The 21,442-nt window shown below is 52.1% G+C and overlaps 1 protein-coding gene across 10 annotated transcripts in view; it reads left to right on the top strand.

Moving 5' to 3' along the window:
• The window catches only part of neo1a (neogenin 1a), an 82,519-nt gene that overhangs the window by 44,291 nt on the left and 16,786 nt on the right, over window positions 1–21,442 (top strand). For 9 of the 10 annotated variants that reach the window (XM_081709832.1, XM_035523744.2, XM_035523739.2 and 6 more), the window contains exons 3-7: window positions 3,174–3,449; window positions 4,497–4,647; window positions 10,507–10,643; window positions 14,774–14,928; window positions 15,007–15,127. In XM_081709832.1, coding sequence (XP_081565958.1) covers window positions 3,174–3,449; window positions 4,497–4,647; window positions 10,507–10,643; window positions 14,774–14,928; window positions 15,007–15,127 — 840 coding nt within the window. Of the gene's footprint in view, window positions 1–2,971; window positions 3,018–3,173; window positions 3,450–4,496; window positions 4,648–10,506; window positions 10,644–14,773; window positions 14,929–15,006; window positions 15,128–21,442 lie in introns of those variants that run through there. The other variant, XM_081709833.1, reaches the window with a different exon arrangement.

Genomic DNA, 21,442 nt, shown 5'->3' with positions numbered 1-21,442 from the left:
GTCTTGAAGCCGCGTGTTGTCTTTAGTCCTGTCCCGTGGTGATGGCAGTTACCCGCTAACGGCATCAGAAAAGACGATCGCGATCTAGCGGTCGCTACGCTGTTAGTAGCATCGCCCCCTGCTCATGGTTAAACCCCCCTCTCGCGGTCTCCCTTGCCCCCTCGTTTCAGGCTCGCAGCGGAGCATGGCGCCATCTAGCACTGACACCAGCCAGAGTCCCGACACGTGCCGCGGCCAGGGAAGGCGAAGGCAGCTCCCACGCTGACTTTACCCTGAACTGGGTCGCGTCACACCTGCATCAATTATTCTTAACAGTGGTATTTATAGAGCAATGAGATGAGGGGCCGAGGACCAGGACCCTCTCCAATTTGAACTGCAGCCATGTTAAGATTGTGCCAACCTCGTCATGAATATTACATGAAAGGGAGAAGCAGGGGGCATCTTTTATCTCCTCTGTATAGCGCAGAAGAAAGAAAGAGGTGGATTTGTTTCCCCCTGCGTGACTCCGGAGCCCTGGTCCTGATGCTGTGAGCTCCGGCCTCCTCCCCTCTGTGTTTGAGGAGCAGCTCGCTGTGCCGCAGAGCCTCTGCTTGTTTTCGCCACACATCTTCCCGCTGGCAGGTTTATCTCCTCATACCGAAGTTTAAGGGCTCCTGTAAATCGGAGCTCCGTTCGCAGGGTCTTGGGCCTGAGAAGCCCACCTCCAAAAGGAAAGTGTGGGAGGGGCTGTTGAGGGGGGCTAGTCACCCGCCTCTGAACCTCCAGAAGGGTTTTAAGAGCTGGCTACATCCTCTAAAGACCAATAAAGGGGTGTCCACAGGGTCCTGTGAAGGGCCGAGCATGGCCAGTGTGCTTTTACTCAGCGCAGCAGCAGAGACATAATACCTGCTCGGATCCTCCATAGAGGAGGGAGCAGCTCTGCCTACATCTGCCTATGTTGCTCTGAGGGGTCCTAAGTTTCCAAGGTCTGTTCTTTTGGCCGTAGACGTAGACTAGTCGTGCCACGTGATCGGCCTATCGATTGGCCCTTTCCCTTCGCTAACGTGTATTGGCTGAGGCAGATTGCCACTGTCCGCGAGTGCCGACGGTAAACGAGGCATGTATGATCACAGCGCCAGGGAGCTGCCTCAGATGAGGTCCACTGCGATGATATCACTCAAGTGGCCGGCCAATAAACCCTGATCACTCTGTCGATGTGTGCAGGCTGAGCGGGAGTCTGTGTGAGTGTGAGTGTGTGTGTGTGTGTGTGTGTGTGGGGGGGGGGGTTGGTGGGGGGATTTATTTAGTGCTTGTATGTGTGGCCGTGTGTGTGCATGTGCTCTCCAGTCGACGTCACGGTCCAGTTGCACAGGCACGTGTGAGTGTGGTGTCCTGCATTGTTTAGTGGAAGTTTCATTCAACCTTCGTCCAATGTGCAGACCGTGTGTGTGTGTGTGTGTGTGTGTGTGTGTGTGTGTGGTCCAGCCTCTTGCAGACTGCAGGCCTGGTTCTCATGTCGCATCCGTGCTACTGTTATGAATCACCGTGTAGATGTTTGTGTTGGACAGGCTGGTAGGAAACTCTGCGAGCCGGCGGGATCTTAGCAGCAGGCTCCGTACTCCTGCTGCCTCTGAAAATCAAGCCCATCACTCCAGCAGCCCACTTAAACCAGGCTGGCTCTCCTCCTCGGGGAGCAACAGCCATGTCTGGAAGCTGGTTTCTCTCTCTTCGCCTCTGCTCTCCAACCCCCCACCACTCGGACAGCGGGTGAAGTACGTTTGCCTCGGTTGTGGAGGGCGCGCGAGCCGTCGTTGGGTAACTGATGTTGTTTAAAAAGCGCTTGGACCACTGCTGAGTGCAAGGCTGGGCCTGACTGGGTGCGTGTCCACGCTGAGGCCTGCGGTGGGGAATTAAACCCATAAAACATGCGCAGCTCTCTGAGAGTCCGGGAACCAGGTGATAGGATCTTACTCTGCCGAGAGGTGAGAGACTGGGAAAGCGCTTAAGAGTGGCAGTCTCTGGTTTCTTAGTGAATGAGGTTTTCCTTTGGCATTCTTCCCAGTCTGACAAAGAGGAATAAGCTGGAATATGCAGCCTAGCCTACCTAGCCAGTGGTGTGGCTCCTCCTGGGTTTGGGGGGGGTTGGCTCCTTCTCCCTCTGCCCGCCTCTACGGCCCGTAGATCGGGAAGCGCGCCAGGCTCGGCCCTGCAGCACGGCCTGATGGGATGGCCATCGCGGGTGGCGATTGAGCGCCGTCGGTTCGACAGAGGAGGTTCGCTGTGAGCCAAGGAAGAGGGAATCTGAGGGTTTCGTTTCGTTGTAGAGGGTTCTCGCTTCCCTCCGTGCAGGACCCCAGGCGTGACTCAATCCAGCCTGTGCGCTATCACCTTTCAGACATTTATTTTAAAGGCTTCCTTTGAAATTCCATACCTATGTTCCATTTAGTGGGCCCCGCATGGGGCTGTAACAGCTGGAGGGGGGATGGACCCCAACTTAGACACGGTTGCTTTCTTAACCCCTAAATTGTCTGACCCCATACAGTGCCACTAGGTGTGTAAATCAAGCAATACATGGATTCAGTTTATACAGAACATCATTTATTCATGTCAACATGCAGAGATATAACATTGTGTCGTGGATTTTGTCATTCATGTTATGCAGTTTGGGGCTCTGTTTGTGTGTGTGTTTTGGAGGTGCAGAGGATAAGTAGGTGAGTTTGAGTATATGGACCTGTTAACAGTGATGTGTATAGACTGCATTTCACTACTGAGAAATGAGAAAGAGAATGACACAGAAATCTTGGACGTAGCAGCCTAGCAGACCCGTTTCCTGTTTTTGGACGGGGGTCCGAGCAGACAGCGCTGGCTTGTCCTCAGTGTAAGAAGGAGAGGAAAAAAAAACCGTGGCATTAGTTGAACGAATTCCCTGCATGTTCCATATCTGTCCAACTTGAATTGAAAGTGCTGTGATTGCCAGTGGGAATCATTTCATTATCTCTAAACATGGATGGGAAATAATTACTCCGACTTGAAAGTGGGTGAGAATCATAAGCAGTCTCTGTGTTTCCTTGTTAATTAATGCCGTGCATCTGTGCTTGTAAAGCTGCGTTATTGGAGATCAGTGCTTTGATTCTTTTTGCTCCGTGTCTTTACGAATCTTAACACTCTCTCATGTTGGTCCTTTGCTCCCACAGGGACGCCGCGCTTTTCCGGGCAGCCTGAGGGGGCAGTGGTGCGCACAGGGGACAGCCAGGTGCTGGGCTGCGAGGTCAACGCTGACCTGGTTTCCTTCGTCCACTGGGAGCGCGATCGGGAGCCCGTGGAAGCAGGGCCGAGGGTGTACACGCTGCCCAGCGGCACGCTGGTTGTCAGCAACGCCACGGAGGCCGACGCTGGCACGTACCGCTGCGTGCTGGAGAATGCTGGACCCACAAAGACCAGCGAGGAGGCGGAGCTTCAGGTCCTGCCTGGTAATGGCGAGAACAGAACTGAGCAAAGTTCTGCTAGGGCTTGCAAGTAGCACCTTCTCAGTATCACATGCAACTCCAGCAGCTACGGCTGGGATCCTCGCAATAACTTTTAAATATGAACTCTTGGGTTCTTTCTGAAGGTGCCTCAGCATACATGTTATTTCTAAGGTGTTCTGACTCCATCAGTGGTAGATTTCTAATTCAAACCGGACCATGTTATGTTCCCTTGTCCACACAGGAATTCAGTGCTGTATATACAGTACATATTACTATGCTTTGCTTGGCAGTCAGTTTAACGTTTATTACTACATTGCCATTTAACTGCTGACGGGATTTAGCACCCTTGTAGCGGTTTAGCCATAGAGATGCAGGGTGGCAATGAGTGAAAGGAGAGAGGAAGAGGAAGAGCAAGATGGGGCTCGGGAATGAGAGAGACAGGAAGATGGAGAGATATTATAGAAGATTTCCTAAAAGCTCATAAAATTAAAAGGGTACGCTCTTTCACGCTGGCTGTGAAACCTAAAGTTCACCGTGATTTGAACCGTGAAGGTACAAAGCACCCGTTCGCCTGACTTCACATGGCCTTTCCAGAGAGAGGGAGATTAGAGTTGGTTTCTGGCAGGAAGACAGCACCGCATGGGGTTATCAAAGGAGTCGTGTAGCTCGTAAAAAATCCTAAACCAAAAGACTGAATTCCTGTGTGTCAGATCTTCAGGATGCGAAGTTATTTATGGAGGCTGGTCACCTCTGAGAATTGGGGGAGATTTTAGGGTACATTAATCAGGCCTTAAGCGCCGTCACCAGAAGCCGTTATCTGTGTGTATACGTTGCGGGAGCTAAGCCCTGTTGCGGTGTAAAGCGGGTATGCTTCCGCAACAGAAACTCTGATAATGGAGTGTTTCCATCCCCTTCGAGCTGAATGCATCACACAGCATCTCATGGGACCTCCGTCCATTTGGTACACCACTGCTCCCACACGGAAGCTGACCGGAAGGGCGACGAACACTGACCACTCCCTCTCTCCATCTCTCCCTCTCTCCCTCCCAGAAACGTGGGCGTGGCGACAGCTGGAGTTCCTCCAACAGCCAGGGCCCACCTCCAGAGCGGTGGGCGAAGGTGCCCTGTTGCCGTGCGTGGTGAGCGGCTACCCCCCGGCCTATGTGCGCTGGACACACGACGGCGACCCCGTCGACGAGAGGTAGTCCACTGCGGATAGCGGGGGTGGGTGGGAGTCTGAGGGTGGAGGAGGGTGGGGGTGTTGGATACGGAAGGTGGGTAAGTCAGAACACCGTCACTGTAGGTATCTGCGTGGGTTGCCAGAGTGAGCGTTAAGTGGTAGGTATCCAGTGGAAGCCGTTATTTGAACAGGGCTTCGATTTCTCAGTGTCTGACACTTTGTACTACATGAGCAGGGTACTCACCAGTGTAGCGGCAGTTTGAACTTTGTGTGTGTGTGTGTGCGTGTATGTGTGTGCGTGTATGTGTGTGTGCGCGCGCGTGTTAAGTTGTTGCATAACCGTAGCCCGTCCCAGCTGTTAGAGTAAATAATTAGAGGTATGGCGCCTGCCCTGAGAGGTGTTAATGCCCCTCAGACTGTGATTGTTTCCAACACACACACACAGTTTACTCTTCGCAGCAACTGTGCGAGGCTGTTCACAGATTAGACGTGCAGCGCCTCTGTTGCCCTGCTGGGTCACACCGCCTAAGCCACTGGCTGATGATCCAACTCTCCCCTCATGCTTTCTCTCTCCATCTCACTCACTCTCTCTCTCACGTTCTCTCCCTTCCTCACCGTCTCACCATACGCTGCACGAGTCTCCACCATTTCTGCCCGTCATACTCCGTCACTGACTGACAATGTAAGGGATAAGTAATGACCTGGCTGCTAGCTTTGTTGTAGTAATTACAGCATTCACTGCCTAGATCGTCAGCATCCCCAGGGCGGGCGCGCTCGCCGCTGCCTTCGCTAATTAGGACAGGAGGCCTGGGAGGTAACCCCGCCCCGTGCGCGCACCTGCTCGCCCGTGAGTTTGAGAGGAGGGGCGCAGGCCGTGGAGGGTGAGGCTGGAGCCGCCGGGGCCTCCCCAGAGACGGGGCTCTGAGCCCAAACTCGTACTGGCAGACGGTGCTGGAACTCGGGTGGCTAGGAGAACATTTGTGGCCCCGTGTTTAGGGCTGTGGGAACTGGTTAGTCAATCATATTTTCAGAAAATCTAATAATCTGTAATTAAAAAGCCGATCATGCCATGTTTTTTGTATTTAAATAGATATTAAATGAATCTCTTTCAGATCGAACATTCAGCAGTGTACTACTTAGACTGGACTGAAACAGGGAATTTGGACTGTAGACACTTTAATTTCTTTAGATTTTTTGAAACAGTGCAATATTGTTTTGGTGAAATCTACATATTTAATTTGGGAACCAAGCTTTTCATTGAGACCGAGTGACCACTGCACCAGTAGAATTCTGGCCATTCACTCACTGACAATAATTTCTATTGGCTTAATTTTAAACATTTAGTGTTATTTTAAACATTAGAAAAGAAGGACTGAATATAAAGCCCCTACACGCCTTTGTAACCAGGAGCAGAGGTGCCACTGGAACCATTAGTGTACAATGTCCACTGCATCTAAGCATTTGATTGGCTGCTAATGGGTTCAGCATCAGTTAAACGTCTAGGTCATGCCCCCCTCTCAAAGTAACAAACTGGCTGAAATCACTTAAATGAAAGTTCTTCATAGAAATATTTAGCAAAAAAAAAAATCTCATCAGTAGTTGATGACTGTGAATAACGATGGCGACCCCAGCAGGACACTGGGCTGTGGTTGGGGGGGGGCATGTTGTCGACGTGAGTGTGCACGACAGTGGAAATGACTTTCTGAAGGGTGACTCAGGCCTGTCGGACCCGCTGTTAGGCGATCAGGGCGAAGTGCTTCCATGTGATTGTGCTCGTATTTGTCTCCATTCTTCTGAACAGGCTTCTGAGTTTAAAGTGAGTAGTGGTCAGTCATTTCTGTCATTTACACTGAAACGGAGATGGCACGCGTCTGCGTCTGTTTCTTTACATGCGCGTCGCTCTGAGCTTTTGGGTGCCACGCCCCCTGGTGGCCGGGGCGGTTGCAAGCACAATCCCGTTTGTTCCGTGCTCCTGTTAGTTTGAATGCTGAGGTGAACGTGGCCTCCGGTTCCAGTTTATTTAAGCACTACCAAAGCGCAAAAATAGATTTGATTGTGGAATATTGCGTTCCGCAGACGGCCTCTGCTAAAATGGCCTTGGTCTGAGTCGCTGAGTGGGTCCAGCGGAGCAGTGTCACTGGGCTGTTATGCTGGGGGGGAGGCGCTTAATAGAATCCCCCGCCATCAATAAAGGGGATGAATAATGTATGGGCAACAGGTCCAGCACAGCATGTAAATGATCTCTCGGCCCTCCGCCTCCTTCTAGCCTTCTCTGAAGTGTCATGCCGTTTTATTGTGTTTTGCGTGGGGGGGTTGGGGGGTGGGTTGTAGCCACAAGCGTAAGCAGGCCAGAAGGTTGGGGTGGGAGGGCGCTTGTGATGGCAGTGGCCCAATAGAGGTGGTGCATCTGCAGTGGCCCCCAGTCCCCGCACCGTGTCCGTCTGCCCGATCTCTTCGGCTTACTCTGTGAAACCTCATTCAAACCGCAGTTCTGGGTCGGCTGCTGTGCTCCCGGCCCGCTATCCCCTGGAGAGCCGAGGCCCAGCAGCTGTGAGAGTGGCGCTGGAAGTGCAGCATGTCATTGTTAATGGTCCATAATTTCTAGAACTTTTTAGCGCGGCGTCGGTATTAACCGGATTAATGGCCTGCGTCTCGAGTCACCGCCTCGCGGGCATCGTGCGTGGAATTTATGGCCCCGCGATCAGAGCAGCGGGTGGAAATGGACTTCCAGGCACCGCATTGCCCGGCTGGGGGATACTGCACAAGACCCGGCTGGCCCTGGCTGCCCAAAACCAGAACCACTACCGCGCAATGGCAACGGTTACAGTACGCCAAAGCCATGTTGGGGGTTAGTTTTTTTTAGGACTTCCTTTGTCTTGATTTCTTGATCCATTGAAATGATGTCAAAACCTGGCTGCTAATCCAGAGGCTTAGTGCACACAGTCAGTATGCGGTGTGTGACCAAGCAGATGGTGCCATCTGACGCGTCTCATGAGTAGCCTTCAGCACCTTGTGAGTTAGGGAGTGAGGGAGGGAGGAAAACCAGATGTGGTTTTGTTGACCATGGAGACGCACCAAACATCCTGATTCCCTGGAAGCCGCTCTGTCCAAATGGAGATGTGGCGCTCCTAAAATGAGTTTTTCTCTGGGAGATCCAGACTGGCATAGTTGGGAAGGGAGCGGAAGCCTCGGAGCCTCCTTGGCTTTTCCGTGTTTATAAGTAGTCTCCGCCTGCCCAGAGTTGGCCATAAAGGGTTGGCACAGAGGATCGGATGAGTCGGAGAGATCTCTCGCTTTCCTTCTATCGTTCCATCTCTTGTTCTCTGGGACACGCAGGTCCTTCCTCTGTCCCAGATGGTTAGTGACCTCTCCCTACACTCGGAGATCACCTCCAGCACATCTGCTGCCCGCATACCTCTGATGTCTTTGTGTTGCTCAGGTTGGGGCGTTGGGCTGTACTGCAGTGATCTCATCAAAATATTTCTCTACTGGCACGCCTCAGTTCTTGTGGGTCTCCCGCAATAGGGCAAAGTGAAAACAAATATTCCTTGGACTCCTGCTTAAGCCGAGGCTTTATAAACTGCTGACAGAAAATAACTGGCGGCTGAGGCAGCAGGGCCGCTAATGGAAGCAGACCTCCTGATGTGTTGTTTGGGCAGGGCTGGACCTCCATCGCAAGAAGAGTCTTCCTAGTCTTGGACCACACGGCCCGGTGACTGAGACTACACCATGTCCTTCTGGGCCAACGATGGATGGGCCTTAATTTGGACAACTGGTGTCCCACAGTTGCAGCGATCACTAGGTGGCCGGGGTCCATGCCACCTGCAGCTGGGGATGGGCTCGCATCCTGCCGACGGGGACGTGTATAGGGCCGAGCCCTGATGCACCTCACTGGCCACAGGGCGGTAGCTGTTACCCACCCCAGCCTGGCTATCGAGAGCAGAACCATGATGGCTTTGAGTTATCTGAGGCAACTTCACGCATGCACCAAGAGGATGACAGCTGTCTTGACAACAGCATGGCACCAGGGTCCCTGGTAGAAGGATGCCATTTTAAGAGGAATTTCCCCCTGTCCTACAGCAGGCGATTATTGGTCGTCAGCAGTACCTTATCACCAGAGCTCCCCTGGGCTCCAGACGGGCTTGGAGCTCCAGCTCCAGCCTCCTGCTGTTGAGTGGGAGATAAGTGACATTGTAAATTTGCCACTAATTAAAAGGTCTTTGTTGGAGGGACGAGCTTTGTGTAATGCATTTTTAACTGGCGTTTTTACCTCACCTGCCTCTGTGGGTGAGGCGGCCTGTGTTAAGCGGGTTGGCATGGCAGGCACCAGACCTGGGTCCTGAGCTCCTTTGTATTGGCTTGACAGCGTGGAGTGTGAGTTTAGACATTAATAACTGCCAATTAGAGATGTTCTCAGTCTGGTTACCACCTCATTAGGGTTATGTCTTCATTAGCGCTGCGTTGGAGAATTTGATGATAGGCACGTGGAGAACTCAACACGATGCCTCCGGTCCTGAGGCCTCGAGGTGAGATTTCTGTGATGTCGTCATCTAAAAAAAGAAGCACTGCGGGATCTGAAGGGAAGTTGTGTGGAAGCGTCGGGCGTGTGACTGACCTGTCTGGTGGAGTGAACAACAGCATTACAAAGGCACCTTTATGAGAGGCACTGAAGGTGTGTCTGTGTGTCTGTCTGTGTCTGTCTGTGTCTGTGACTGTTTGTGTCTGTGTGTGTGTCTGTGTGTGTGTGTCTGTGTGTGTGTCTGTCTGTGTCTGTGTCTGTCTGTGTCTGTGTGTGTCTGTGTCTGTGTGTGTGAGAACTACTTCTCGGTCCTTGTTCAGCAGCGTGCTTGAAAGTAACGCACTCCAACGCAGAACGCTTCAGGTGCTGCGCGTTATCTCAATGTGAACTTTGATCTTGCTTCGCGCTTCCAGCTCCAAGTGCATGCTCCACATTCGCTGGCCTGGACTTTGCTGCCCTCCAGTCCAGCTTGGTGCGGGAAGAGTGGGTCAGCGCCGGCCGGCAGAGCTGCTGACAGACAGGAGAGTGTAGCTGCGGTAGTCGGATGGGAGTGCAGCGTCGCGCCCGACACATGCGAGCACGTTTCTCCTGCTGTAATTAAAAGCCTGTGACAGCACATGTTTCTGCATTCCGCCTTATGCAGCCTGCACACAGCAGATGGTCCAGGTCCGTGTGTGGCGAAGGGCGGGGAGTTGAGGGTGTGCAGGGTGCATGCTGGGAGAATGCCGGTATTGATGGCCTGGTGTTTAGATGCGATCGATAGCTGCTGGATCGGGTTGACCGCCTGCTCTGCTGTCTCTGACCCCCTCTATTCACACTGCTAGAAGCCAGTAGCCTTTACCTTCTCTCTCTGTCCTCGTTTCTTTTTCTGTTTCCTTTATTTGTCTTTCTTCTTTGTTTATCATCTTTTACTCTGCCAGTTCCCTCCCTCCCTCTCTGTCTCTCCGTGCGTGTGTGTGTGTGTGTGTTCTGTCTCTCTCGTCTCTTCAGCTATTCTCCTTCAACCTATTGATTTCTGCTCTTTCCCAGAGTTCCCTGCAGTCAGTGGCCCTTCCCCCCTCAGAAGAGTTCAAAGGACGAGGTTGTAAGTGTAGAGGTCACTGGCTCACCGAAAGCCAGAATGGCAGTTAGTTGCACTGAGATCTTCTGAGCATCTGTCATTAACACACACCCAGCACCCAACACGTAATCACTGCTGCATCTCATCCTGTCCACTTCTCCGTGGATGGGCTGTAACGTTAGCCGGTTACTTGCACACGACCCCGGCGTGAGGCATCATGACCGCCGCTGCTGTTCGTAGTGGGTAGCGATGTTTTTGACCCTGTAGAAATATTGAGTGGCCTGTCTCCTCCTCTCCACAGTGACGGGCGCTTTTTGGTGCTTGGCGGGGGCAGCCTGCAGATCTTCAATTTAACTGAAGAGGACGCTGGGATATACTTCTGCCTGGCAGACAACGCGAACGACTCCATCGAGGCCCAGACCGAGCTCACCGTGCAAGGTAACGCACGCGACCTTTGGCTCCCGCATGGGCTGTAGCTGGCGATTAAAGTGCCGATGCGTTGGTGGAAGATTCCGTATTTGACGGAGGGGAATGGATTTTGAGGTATTAATTACATCAAGTGATTTGCCGTGTCAGAGCTCTCCTGTACGGTTCACGATGTATCGACAAATGTCCCGGGAGACTCGGAAAATGTGGCCACAAATGACTATTGATGGTTCATGGCTCAGCGAGCCTGACTGAATTCACTTACTGGATCTGCTTCCGACGTTTCCCTCGGTTACCGTTCCTCGAGAATCTGCGTGCGAGTGGACAAGTGCTATTAATGCGCTGTAACTGAAAAATAATGTTTCACTGACCATTCCAGTAAATGCCATCACATTAGTTCCAGCTGATCCATTTTTATATGCGATCCAATCAAGGCATGCGTTTTATGAGCTTTCAGTCGAGATCTCCCCACGCTCCACATTTTGCGAGCATGATGTAAGCTGTGTGAAGAATGCAAATGAAGCCATGCGACTCTTGAGTTGTGGGGAGCTTTTGCAAATAATGAAAACTGGAACGCTTTCTGTCAGTCTCACAACAGGTCCAGGGAAAGGATCCGAACACGGTGTCGCCCGAAGGAGCCGGATAACGGGAGTCTACACCGGAATTTTGAAAGACAGCATTCTTCAGTTGCTTGTAAACTTAAATGCGAGATGACCGAGGTTTAGAGTTGGTCTTCCTTGTATGATTTTAGGACCTCTTGTCTGCGTAAACCCGTTCAGACGTGCTCTAATCCGCTGGGCTCTTTCGAAATCGCATTGTTTTGTAATTGGATTGCGTGCCTGCATCGTGCTTTCAAAGTGTTTACATAAGCAGGTGTAGAATTGAGCGTAAAAGCTGGAATGGCCGTGACATCAGGCAGAAGATCACAAAGGCGGCAGTGGGCAAAGCTCACGTAGTTATTGTGTCTGGGACGGAGCCGGGGGAGGGAGGCGTGTGTGAAATCAGGGTAAATGGGACCGAGCCCAAAATGGGTGAGGGAGCGCTCCGAGTCTCACACACATGCAGCATGCCAAGGGCTTTGGCCGTCTTTCCCTCTATTGGAAAGAAAGCAGACAGACAGACGGGATGAAAGAGACTGGGAGTCGGGGCGGGTGCGTGTGTGTGTTGGGGCGGGGCGGGGGGGGGGTGGACGCGGCGTGTGGGTTGCGGCCCCTCTCAGTTCCTAGCGCACCGTACGGCTGCAGGTCCGGAGCTTCGCGTTCCCAACCCCGGCCTTCCACGTCCGGCCCGACTCCTCCCAGAGACGAGCCCAATCGCAGGGCTCCCACCCTCCCCACCGGTCACGCACAGACATCCCTGCCCGTCGCCTGCTGGAAGACCTTCAGCAAGCAGCCGCTCAACTGAAAGACCTCCCGTACCCCTCCGTGGTAATGAAGAAGTGGTCCAGGCAGCCACGCGGTGGGACAGACAATTCTCTTTGTCTCCCTGCAGACGGGGAACAATGGAGCCTTCAAACAAACACTTTCTCACATGGAGTCCGGTCCTCTCTCTTAGCTCACTGTTTGACTGTACGCTGCGTGTTCCTCTTGACAGATTTCTCTCAACAATGCCTCGGCTGTCGCCATAAAGCAGACCGTAGGCTGTTTAAATGGTTATTTCCTCGCATAAATTAAAAGCTTTTTGTGCCCTCTAAGTGTTTTTGTAGCCGTGGCAACTAAAGTGCAACAGTTCTCGATAATTAGCCGGCAGTCGCAGAAAAGCTCGTACATAGTTCTTTCCCAAAAAAAGATTGCGGCCTGATGAAAGGTTTCGCCGCCCGGGACGACGGTGCTCTACCTGGTTGTAGAACTGACTTGCTGCAGCTGATGGCTATACCTTTGTTAGTACCCAGGCGGGGGGGGGCGCATTGGGTAGGCCCTGTTTCTGAGACATGCGGGTCCAGCTACCCACTCCGGCATGCTGGTCTTTAGTGGGGGGGCATTCCTGCGCCGCTGCTCTGCCTCCCACTTTATTTGACTTGGCAAGACAGTAAATCGGGACCGGTAGGTTTTAATTATGGAGCTGTATGATTGTTACCCAGTGAAGCACACGGTCTTTTCATTTCCAGGCCTGGAGGTTGCACAAATATGTATGCGCGTGTGTGTGTGTGTGTTTGTGTGTGTGTGTGAGACCTATAACCAGTAATGAGTTCACGTGTGTTAGCCAGAACTTGTATGTGCAGGTTGTGTGTGTTAACATATGAGTGCAGGTGGGTGTGTGCATGCATGACTGTGTAATAAGACTGAGTAAGATTGTCAGAGGTTGGGTTGGGGGGTCTGAGAATACAGAGCCTAGTCTCTCTGTGTCCTCTGGATCCGGTGTCCACATACGGAAGCTCTAAGTGTTGTTTAAAGCCATGTAGGAAAATAGCTGCTGTGTGTTTGACATTCTCTGCTTTAACACACTGCCAGCTGCTGCTGGCTTTCTAGCGTTCTGGAGCTGGTCGTTTTTTTAGCGTGCTGACTTGAGCTGCCGTTTTAGGTGTGAGGCACAAGCTATCAATAAGGACCGTGTGTATCTGGCCTTTAGTGTCCACAATGTGTGTCGAGCGGTGTGTGGTGCCGGAGATTGAGTGCTTGAGTGTGTGACGGGCCATCTGGGTGGCACAGAGTAGCCGCTGGGCGTGGCCTCAGCAGTGTCGGAGGTGGACTCGAAGACGCGGCCTCGAGCTCCACAACCGTTCCAGCCCCGTCATGGCCGTGTGGCCCTCCCATTGGTCGCCTCGAAAGCTCGTTAACGAAAGGACCAATGGGACCCTGGCAAGTTCCAGGAGTGGTGCCGGTATCTGCCTAACGTACCCTCTGTAACGTGGGCCAGACCCGGGGGGGTTCGCCAAACCGCTCAGCACAAGCAAACACTATGACGGCGATGTGGATTTGCGTTCAGGGACAGTTTAAAAAAAATGTAATGTTACATTTGGCCTTGATTAGTCATACAACAGATGGTTCAAAGAAGGAAAGAAAGTGAAGTGATATCCCATGTTTGTGTGTTGGGGAGGACCTTGTACCAGTGCTGGCAGTGCTTCTGGGAAAACGAAGATCCAGCTTCTTCTCCAGCATGCTGCCTCTCTGCAGTTTGTTTCCACCAGGCTTTAGCCCAACAGCAGCCAAGCGAAGCCGCTAGCACCACGCTAACAAAGCTGGGATTACTGCGCCCGTTGTTCCTGCCCCTCCGCGGCACGGCCGTTTCTCCATTCCTGCTGCGTCCCCTTTCTGTTGCCTTCAAACCTCCTCTCTCCTCATTACCTCGTGCTGCACTTACTTCTCGTTCCTTTGAGCGAGAGGTTTCCACTGTTGGCACTAGTGGTGACCTTTTGAAAGAACAAAAAAGTGAAATATATGTGGAAGCTTCTGGTAGGCTGTAAGAAAAACAGCAGCAGTATTAGGCCAACATCAATGTTGTTGTGTGAATGGTGCCAATACAGCACTGATAACATTTCCACTGAAGTCATGTCAACGAATCCCTATTTTGCCACTTTTCTTTCTCTCTAGTCAGTCGTGTGTCGTCTTTAGTCTTTGTCCTCATCGTTTAAATCAGGTGTGTGTAATTGGAGCTGGCAGTTCTGTATGGGCCACTGTGAACACCTCCACAGCCAGGCAGCTAGCCGGACCGGCAGGCAGTGGAGGGGATTACTCCCCCTAGAGGAGAACAAAAGATTAACTCAGCACTTCTGTCAGTACCTCTCACACACGTGCACACACACGATGTGATACAACAATGTGGGATTCCCAGAAACGTGCACACCTGTACCTCCTCAAGAGAGGGAACTTTGATCTCTGCTGAGCTCGAGTTGAGTTCGGGGAGTGTTTTTTTTGTTGTTGTTTTTTGTTTTTTTTTTTTATCTCAAAGCTGCGAAAATGTGGGAGAAAGGTCAGCGTGAGCGGCACAACAACCTGGTGTGATCTTGCTAGTGAGGATGCTCGTGCACTGTTTATCTACCCTGAGATAAAGGGAGAACGGGAGTAAGAGGCTCCTCCTTTGCCTATAGATGTCAGGAGGCGTTGCTGACAGCCATGTTTGGGGCGGTTGGCTGAGGTCAGCCCTCTGAATTTAGATATTTGGGGGTGAATTCAGGTCAAAGCTTTCTCCGTTCTTCCCTGCAGCTCCCCCGCAGTTCCTGAAGAGGCCGGCCGACACCTACGCCCGCGAGGCCGCGGACGTCCTGTTGGAGTGCGAGGTCGCCGGCTCCCCCGCACCCACCATCCGATGGCTGAAGAACGGTGATGCCGTCATTCCCAGCGACTACTTCCGAATCGTCGTAAGTGCTCGACTCTGCGGGCCGGGTGTGGTTGCTGTGGAGAACGGGATGAGACCCCGCTGTCTGTGCCTGTTGCAGAAGGAGCAGAACCTGCAGGTGCTTGGCCTGGTGAAGTCGGACGAGGGCTTCTACCAGTGCCTGGTGGAGAACGAGGCAGGCAACAGCCAGGCCAGTGCCCAACTCATCATCCTGGACCAAGGTGCGTCCTGCTGGACTTGTGGGGTTTCTTAATTCTTAACCGAATTGACCTGTGGTCACAGATTATATAAATATACAACACATATGCAGTTGACTGGGTCAGAATAATATTGTTTAGAAACTTCAGAGGATTTTCAAATGAAAAGCTAATTATAATCTTTTTTTTTTAAATCCACAGTCACTTTTAAGTCCCACTAATTAAGAAACCTTCTAATGTAATTGCTACCACACTGCAGACTTGCTCACAGTAGTGGCACATGACCCATATGTCGCGGAGCCTGTTCGCCGTTTCCCTCGAGCTCTGCATGATTGGAACTGTTGTATCAATTTCTTCCGCTTTTTCTGAGCTCTAAGCTACTTAGTGCAGGGCTGGGCGTGACGTTCCTCCCAAGTGCCCCGGTGGTGTCTGAAAGGATGGAGATCTTATGCTACTAGAAGGTCGTGTTAATCTGGAGGTCTTTTTGGCAACTGGGGGTTTTGGGCATCAGAGATTGGTGAAATGAATCTTGTGCCACTAATGGAGAGTATTGAGGTTAATCCATTATTGGTGTAAGTGAGGTGGACAGTGTCATTTGCTCCCTTCCTGTCAGGGCCACCTGTTCTCTCTCTCTCTCTCTCTCTCTGTGTGTGTGTGTGTGTGTGTGTGTGTGTGTGTGTGTGTGTGTGTGTTTGGCCTGGAGCTAAATGCTGTGTCTGAGATGTCTTGATGCCTACGATACCTAGCCTCATCTCTGGTGGTGGTCAGTGCTCCCGTGGTCAGAGACGTGCAGGTTGCCACGGTTACGCTTTTGGCCCTGTCAGCTGGGAGCCGTCCCAAGCGCTTTCCGGAATGGGTCATCTTCCATGCCCACTGTAGCCCGTGTTTCTGTGCTGGCGTTCTGCAATATTGCTGGAGACTCTCAGTAATACTCCCTGCAGTGGGCGACACCTTAGTCCCCAGAGCTCATGTGTGTGGAGAATCAGTGTTGATGTTTAACCTCCTGCTTTGGACTCCATATTAGCTGGTGCTGACGACTGATGCCTGCGTTATCGCTGCTGCTCTGTCTACAGCTGTGGCACATCATTCTGTCGGCGTGTTTCTTGACCGGGCCAGATTCTCACGGTTCCATGGAGAAAGCAAACAGGCTGCGGCTGGAGCTGTTGGGGCGGAGAAGACGCCCTCGGTGTCCTTGCCTGGTGATGCCGTCCTCGCTGTGACCGTGGGGCAACCAGCATAAAGCAGAGTGTCGCTCTGCAAATGAAGACCCGGGGCGGAATGCTCTCCGTCTGTCTGTTGCCTCTGTTCCATTTCACATAGCTTTGTTCTGTATCCTGTCGAAAGGGCCGAGGCAACTCCAACTGAAATTTCACCTTGAAAACCGATTGGCTCGTTATAATCACACAGGAAATGTATGGGAAAGATAGCCTTGATGCAGTCGTTGGCCTTGCAGAACACGGTTCTGAAGACGCCCACGTTTTCTTCCCATGTTTGATGCTTTTCAGGAACCAGAACTCCTCTAATTAGTTGTTTTTTTTGTTTTGTTTTGTTTTGTTTTTTCTGGAAGGTGCGTCCAGACGGTTTAGGTACTGATGAGCACTGGATTGTGGTTTTATGCACGTGGATATTTGCCGAGGGGCTACGCTCTGCTGCTTTGTGCGGAGCTGGCCGTAAATATCCCGGTGCCGCGCAGCCTGGCGGTGTTTAGGCCGTGCGGTGGGAGGCCTGCGTTTAAGCCCCGGGCTGTGCAGCCGTCCGGATCGGCACGCAGTAAACCAGGACACGGGCGCGTCTGTCACACTCAGTGATTAAAGCGTGTATGTTCGGAACTGGCTCAGGTGGTGTGGGCTATAGCCTGGTGCTCTCTCGTAACCTGAGCCATCGAGGTGTCTCTCTTTCGCTCCCTCGCTCCTATTTTGACAGGCTATTCGAACCTGGAGCTCCACTTCTCCACTGCTCTGGGTTGTGTTGAGGTACAGTCATGGTTGGAAATGTCATGAAGGTAGTGAGCAGAAGTCCTGACTGAGTCTGCAACTCCAATTTTGCCTCCCTGAACCTGGATTGACTAATGGAGGGTGGCACTGGCTCTTATACATCTGAATGTGATGGTCAAATGTGAAAGACGGTTTCATAAACAGGATTGTTTAAAGAATTTAATTGATTAAAAGCTGTTTTGTGAAGTGGGGGACCCTGGTGAGGCCAGGAATGGGCATGTCTGTTTTTAAGATCTTCTGTCTGAACTTGTTTATTTGCGTCTCCTTGTTTCAAATCCTGCTTGCTTTTCTTCTTCTCAGCTTGTGTTTCCATGTCTGCTGTGATACCTGGGTGTGGCTTTGTATGGAGAGTGAGGAATTTTCCACCCGTGCGAGCAGAGCGCTTGGTCACCCTGTGACTCTCCCGGGGGGCGGGAGCGGGTGTGGGGGTGATGGGAGGTTGGAGGGAGCAAACATGGGCAAAGCCCTGCAGAAACCTTTCAGCATGTAGTTCTCCTTGTGTGATGACAGCTTGTATACCGCACAGAGCCCGCGGTACGGGGAACAGCCCTGCAGTACTGTGTACTCGCTGACTAGCCCCGCCCACTTTCCCAGCTATGGTACGCCACCGTTGCCCGGGTGGAGGAGCATGTGATCGGGTTGGTGGATGTCACTGTGGCTGGTGTCCGTGAGCTCAGGCTGACCAGTCCGTGCGTGAGCTGGGCGACGCCAGCGCGCGGTGAGCCTCGCCACTGGCGATCCGTTCCTCCCTTCTGCTCCGGTGCGGCTCGGCTGTGTTGTGTAAAGGCGATGCCTCCTCGCACGACTGTTTGATTTTTCGTGTGACGCTTAAACGAGGTCCATGTGGCAAACGCAAGTTAATAGACGAGTTTGTTATTTATAGCAGTAAAAAAAAGCCCCTTACGGCGTTTCCCCACCAGTTCTGGCTGTTTACAGCGCTTTCTGGTTAAAAACCGGGGCTCGACGTGGTTCATTTGCTTTTATGATGGGACATCATTATGAAAGTGCTTCCTCTGAATGAAGCATTATAAAGAGAGCTGACCCAACGAAAAAGTGCACAGCACCAGGAGAAACTGCAAACTTTGTGTCCTGCAGCGTGACTTGCCACCGCAGCTTTCGGGACGCGCTTTTCGGCATCGTGTGTGTTTGTTTTTTCCCTGCCTGTCGTTGCAAGGCTGTCTCCTCTCTGCTGGATGCTGTAGGTACAAGCGGCTTAAGGGCAGCAGCTGAACTCCAGCCTATGATGAAATGGCCAGTGATCGTAGAGTGTGCGTTGTCATGGCATACCTGCAACTGCATCCTCAGTGATTAGCAGCATAACCCCCCCCCCCCCTCCCCACCTCCCGTCTGTGGAGGTCAGCATGGCGACAGCAGTAGATGAATGTTTCCGCTAGTACTGCGTGCCTGATTTGGTGCTCTGCTGCCAGCACTTTTCCTGCGGGGAATGCACACGCTGAGCAGACGCTGATGCCTCGACAGTACCCACATGCCCACCCCCACTCTGGAGTAGCCATGCTTCCGGACCAGTTTCACTGATCCGCTTCATGGTGGGGCGGGACGGGGCTGTGGGGTTGTGGGAGGTTCCGCAACCACCAACCACCCTATGCCACCTGTGCACTGAGGCTACCTGACCACCTATGGTGCCCACCACTATTCCATGAACGCAGATGTGTTCATAGTATAAAGATATTTTGTTTTGTACTCTAGCTTTCAAACCTTGACTTCAGAATTTTTCTCATGGAAAAAAAGTGCAAAAAGCTTTGTGACTGCTTGGTTCATTCAACTGGCAGTCAGAAAGTACAAGTGCATTTTCACATGGAGGCTTTCCGTCTGAAAATCCCTTATCACACAGGCGGGAGATAAGCATCCATGAAGGCTCTGTGAACCTCTCCGTATTACAGGGCGTTGGAACAAAGGGCCATTACTGGAGGATTTTTGCTCGCAAAACAGAACCAAGAAAATTGGCTTTGGCTGTTACTAGCCCACTGTTTATGGAGCTACTGCTGGCCAGGGCAGACTAATTTAATCCCAAGAAGAGCATGCTTTAGTGCTCTCTCAGTGAATTTTCCAGTGGTGGTTGAAAAGATGTGTTTTTATTCAAATTAGGCCAGGGCTGCAGAGTTTAATCAGACACCTATAGGAGCATTGCGCTGGAGGATGGTCCTGTGCCTTTCTGTTTGAAGAGAGCCGTTGGCCGTTGACATGCACCACCGATATGAGGACCAGGTTGTCCTGTATTCTCCTCTCAGAGTACCCTGGAGGAGCTGAAGAAAGATTGGGGATTTGAAGAGGATGTGCATGGTTGCGGAGCAAAGTGGAGATTTAGCAGGTGGTGGAGGGGGTTGGGGCTTGAAGCCCTGTGAGGCTGGACTGGGTGGGGGGAGGTTGGGACTCCACACCAGATGGGCCTCTAACTCTCCTGCAACACGGAGGATGTCCCCCTACCTGGAGCGTGCTGCGACCCATAATTCTGTGCTCTTGTGCTGGGCAGCACATCCCGCCGGAAAGTTGACACCTGCCCAGAGTCGCCCCGCCGCATCTTTCATCTCCTGAGCCGGGGGGGCAGGACATCCGCGGGGAGATAGCCTCCCTCCTCCTCACTGGGGACAGCGGCTTCCAAAGCTTTACTCTCAATAGCGGCATCCTCGCATATTTCTGATGTTTACTGTAGCGCCAGCGCCCTGGGGCCGAGCGGAGGCTGGCATTGCTGTGCCAGTGCCGCCACATGCCAGCTTCTCCCTCTGCAAAACAATAAGGTACTTTCATACACGTTGCTAACTCCGTAACCATGAAAGGTGCCAGACGTTGAGCGGCTATGGAAGGTACTCTTTCTGTACCTTCCGGAAGTAGTTGGTTCCGGTTACTCATCTTGGTTGTGTGTCGGCATCCAGCATCTCAACAGATGATGCTTCTGTGTGTTTCTGCTGCTGAGGGCCTGGGAATCAAAGGTGATGGCTGGTGCCTGTCCCAAACCAGGAGACCTGCAGACTGGACTTGAGGAGATCTGCTGCAAGAGAGAGAGATCTGCTGGACTTGAGGAGATCTGCTGAGAGAGGGAGATCTGCTGGACTTGAGGAGATCTGCTGAGAGAGGGAGATCTGCTGAGAGAGGGAGATCTGCTGAGAGAGGGAGATCTGCTGGACTTGAGGAGATCTGCTGCAAGAGAGGGAGATCTGCTGGACTTGAGGAGATCTGCTGAGAGAGGGAGATCTGCTGAGAGAGGGAGATCTGCAGAGGGCTGTGGTGTCCCGAGGCAATCAATCGAGTCGACAGGAGAAACATGGAGTTTGATTTCTCCAAACGTTGACCACTTCTGCGTTGAGATTTAGCCTCTCTCTGCACATCAAGAGCTTGTCCAAACATCATGGCGCCGGTTGCCGAATTCGGCTTTACCTGGGATTATCGTCAGAAAAGCGGAAAACGAATGTGAAACTTGGAACACATAAAAATGAAGAACCTGGCCACCACCTGGAATGGGAGTGCTTTTGGTTCACCTGGCCCGATAGCATGTGCCGCGGTATTACGAATCAATGTTTCATAATTACACCTGTGAAAGCTGAAGATGGTCACAAGCGTAATTCCCTCTCAGGTACAATCAGCGTCTGGCTCGAGATGATTACGGAGATGAAACTGCCTAATGATCCATTCCGCTTCCTCTGCGCATCCAGCATCTCGGCCTTCTCCTGCGCTCAGGCCGCACTCGTTCTCTGATGAACGAGCGGAGATGATGCAGTTGAGTCAGTTTCAGTCCATGCTTGACCGCCTTGCGAGTATGTGGCCAAAAGGGGCGGCATCGGTCTTGGAGTCGACGTACCAAGTTTGTGTCATGGCCTGGTAGTCTGAGGTTGTGACTTTTAGCGAGCTGCCTCTGAAACCCTACTGCCGACATGGCACCTCCGTTACTGAAAGGGAGAAGCCGTCTTTAAAGCTCTTACCACTCCTCTGATGTTCTCCATTTCAAGCTCACCGTCTCGTTATGCTCAGTGACCTGTTACGTTTAATATCTTGCCGTTAATAAGACACTGTTACCATCTGTTCGGGCGACACCAGCAGTTGCTCTCTACTCTGACTGAATGAGTCATGAATCTTCTATGAATGAGTGTGAATCTCCTGCTACTCACCACCATGTGTTTCTGGGAATTTGTTGGGTTTTTAGACAGAAAATGAACAGAACGGATACTGTTGCGAAAGGCGAGGGGCTGGCATGGCCCTGCACTGACCCCCCCCCCCGAGGCACCGGGGCCTACAGGTCAGGCTCAGGGGCGGCTAATGCGAGAGCAACAGGATTCGGTCCTAAGGACAAGTGCAGCCTGTGATGCATCTCCAGCGCTGCCAGAACAGCTGA

This window comes from Electrophorus electricus, chromosome 3, assembly GCF_041902795.1.
Source record: "Electrophorus electricus isolate QZ-2024a chromosome 3, ASM4190279v1, whole genome shotgun sequence".
Classification (NCBI taxonomy): domain Eukaryota; kingdom Metazoa; phylum Chordata; class Actinopteri; order Gymnotiformes; family Gymnotidae; genus Electrophorus; species Electrophorus electricus.
The sequence above is the reverse complement of the archived record's forward strand: the minus strand, read 5'-3'. Positions and strand labels throughout refer to the sequence as shown.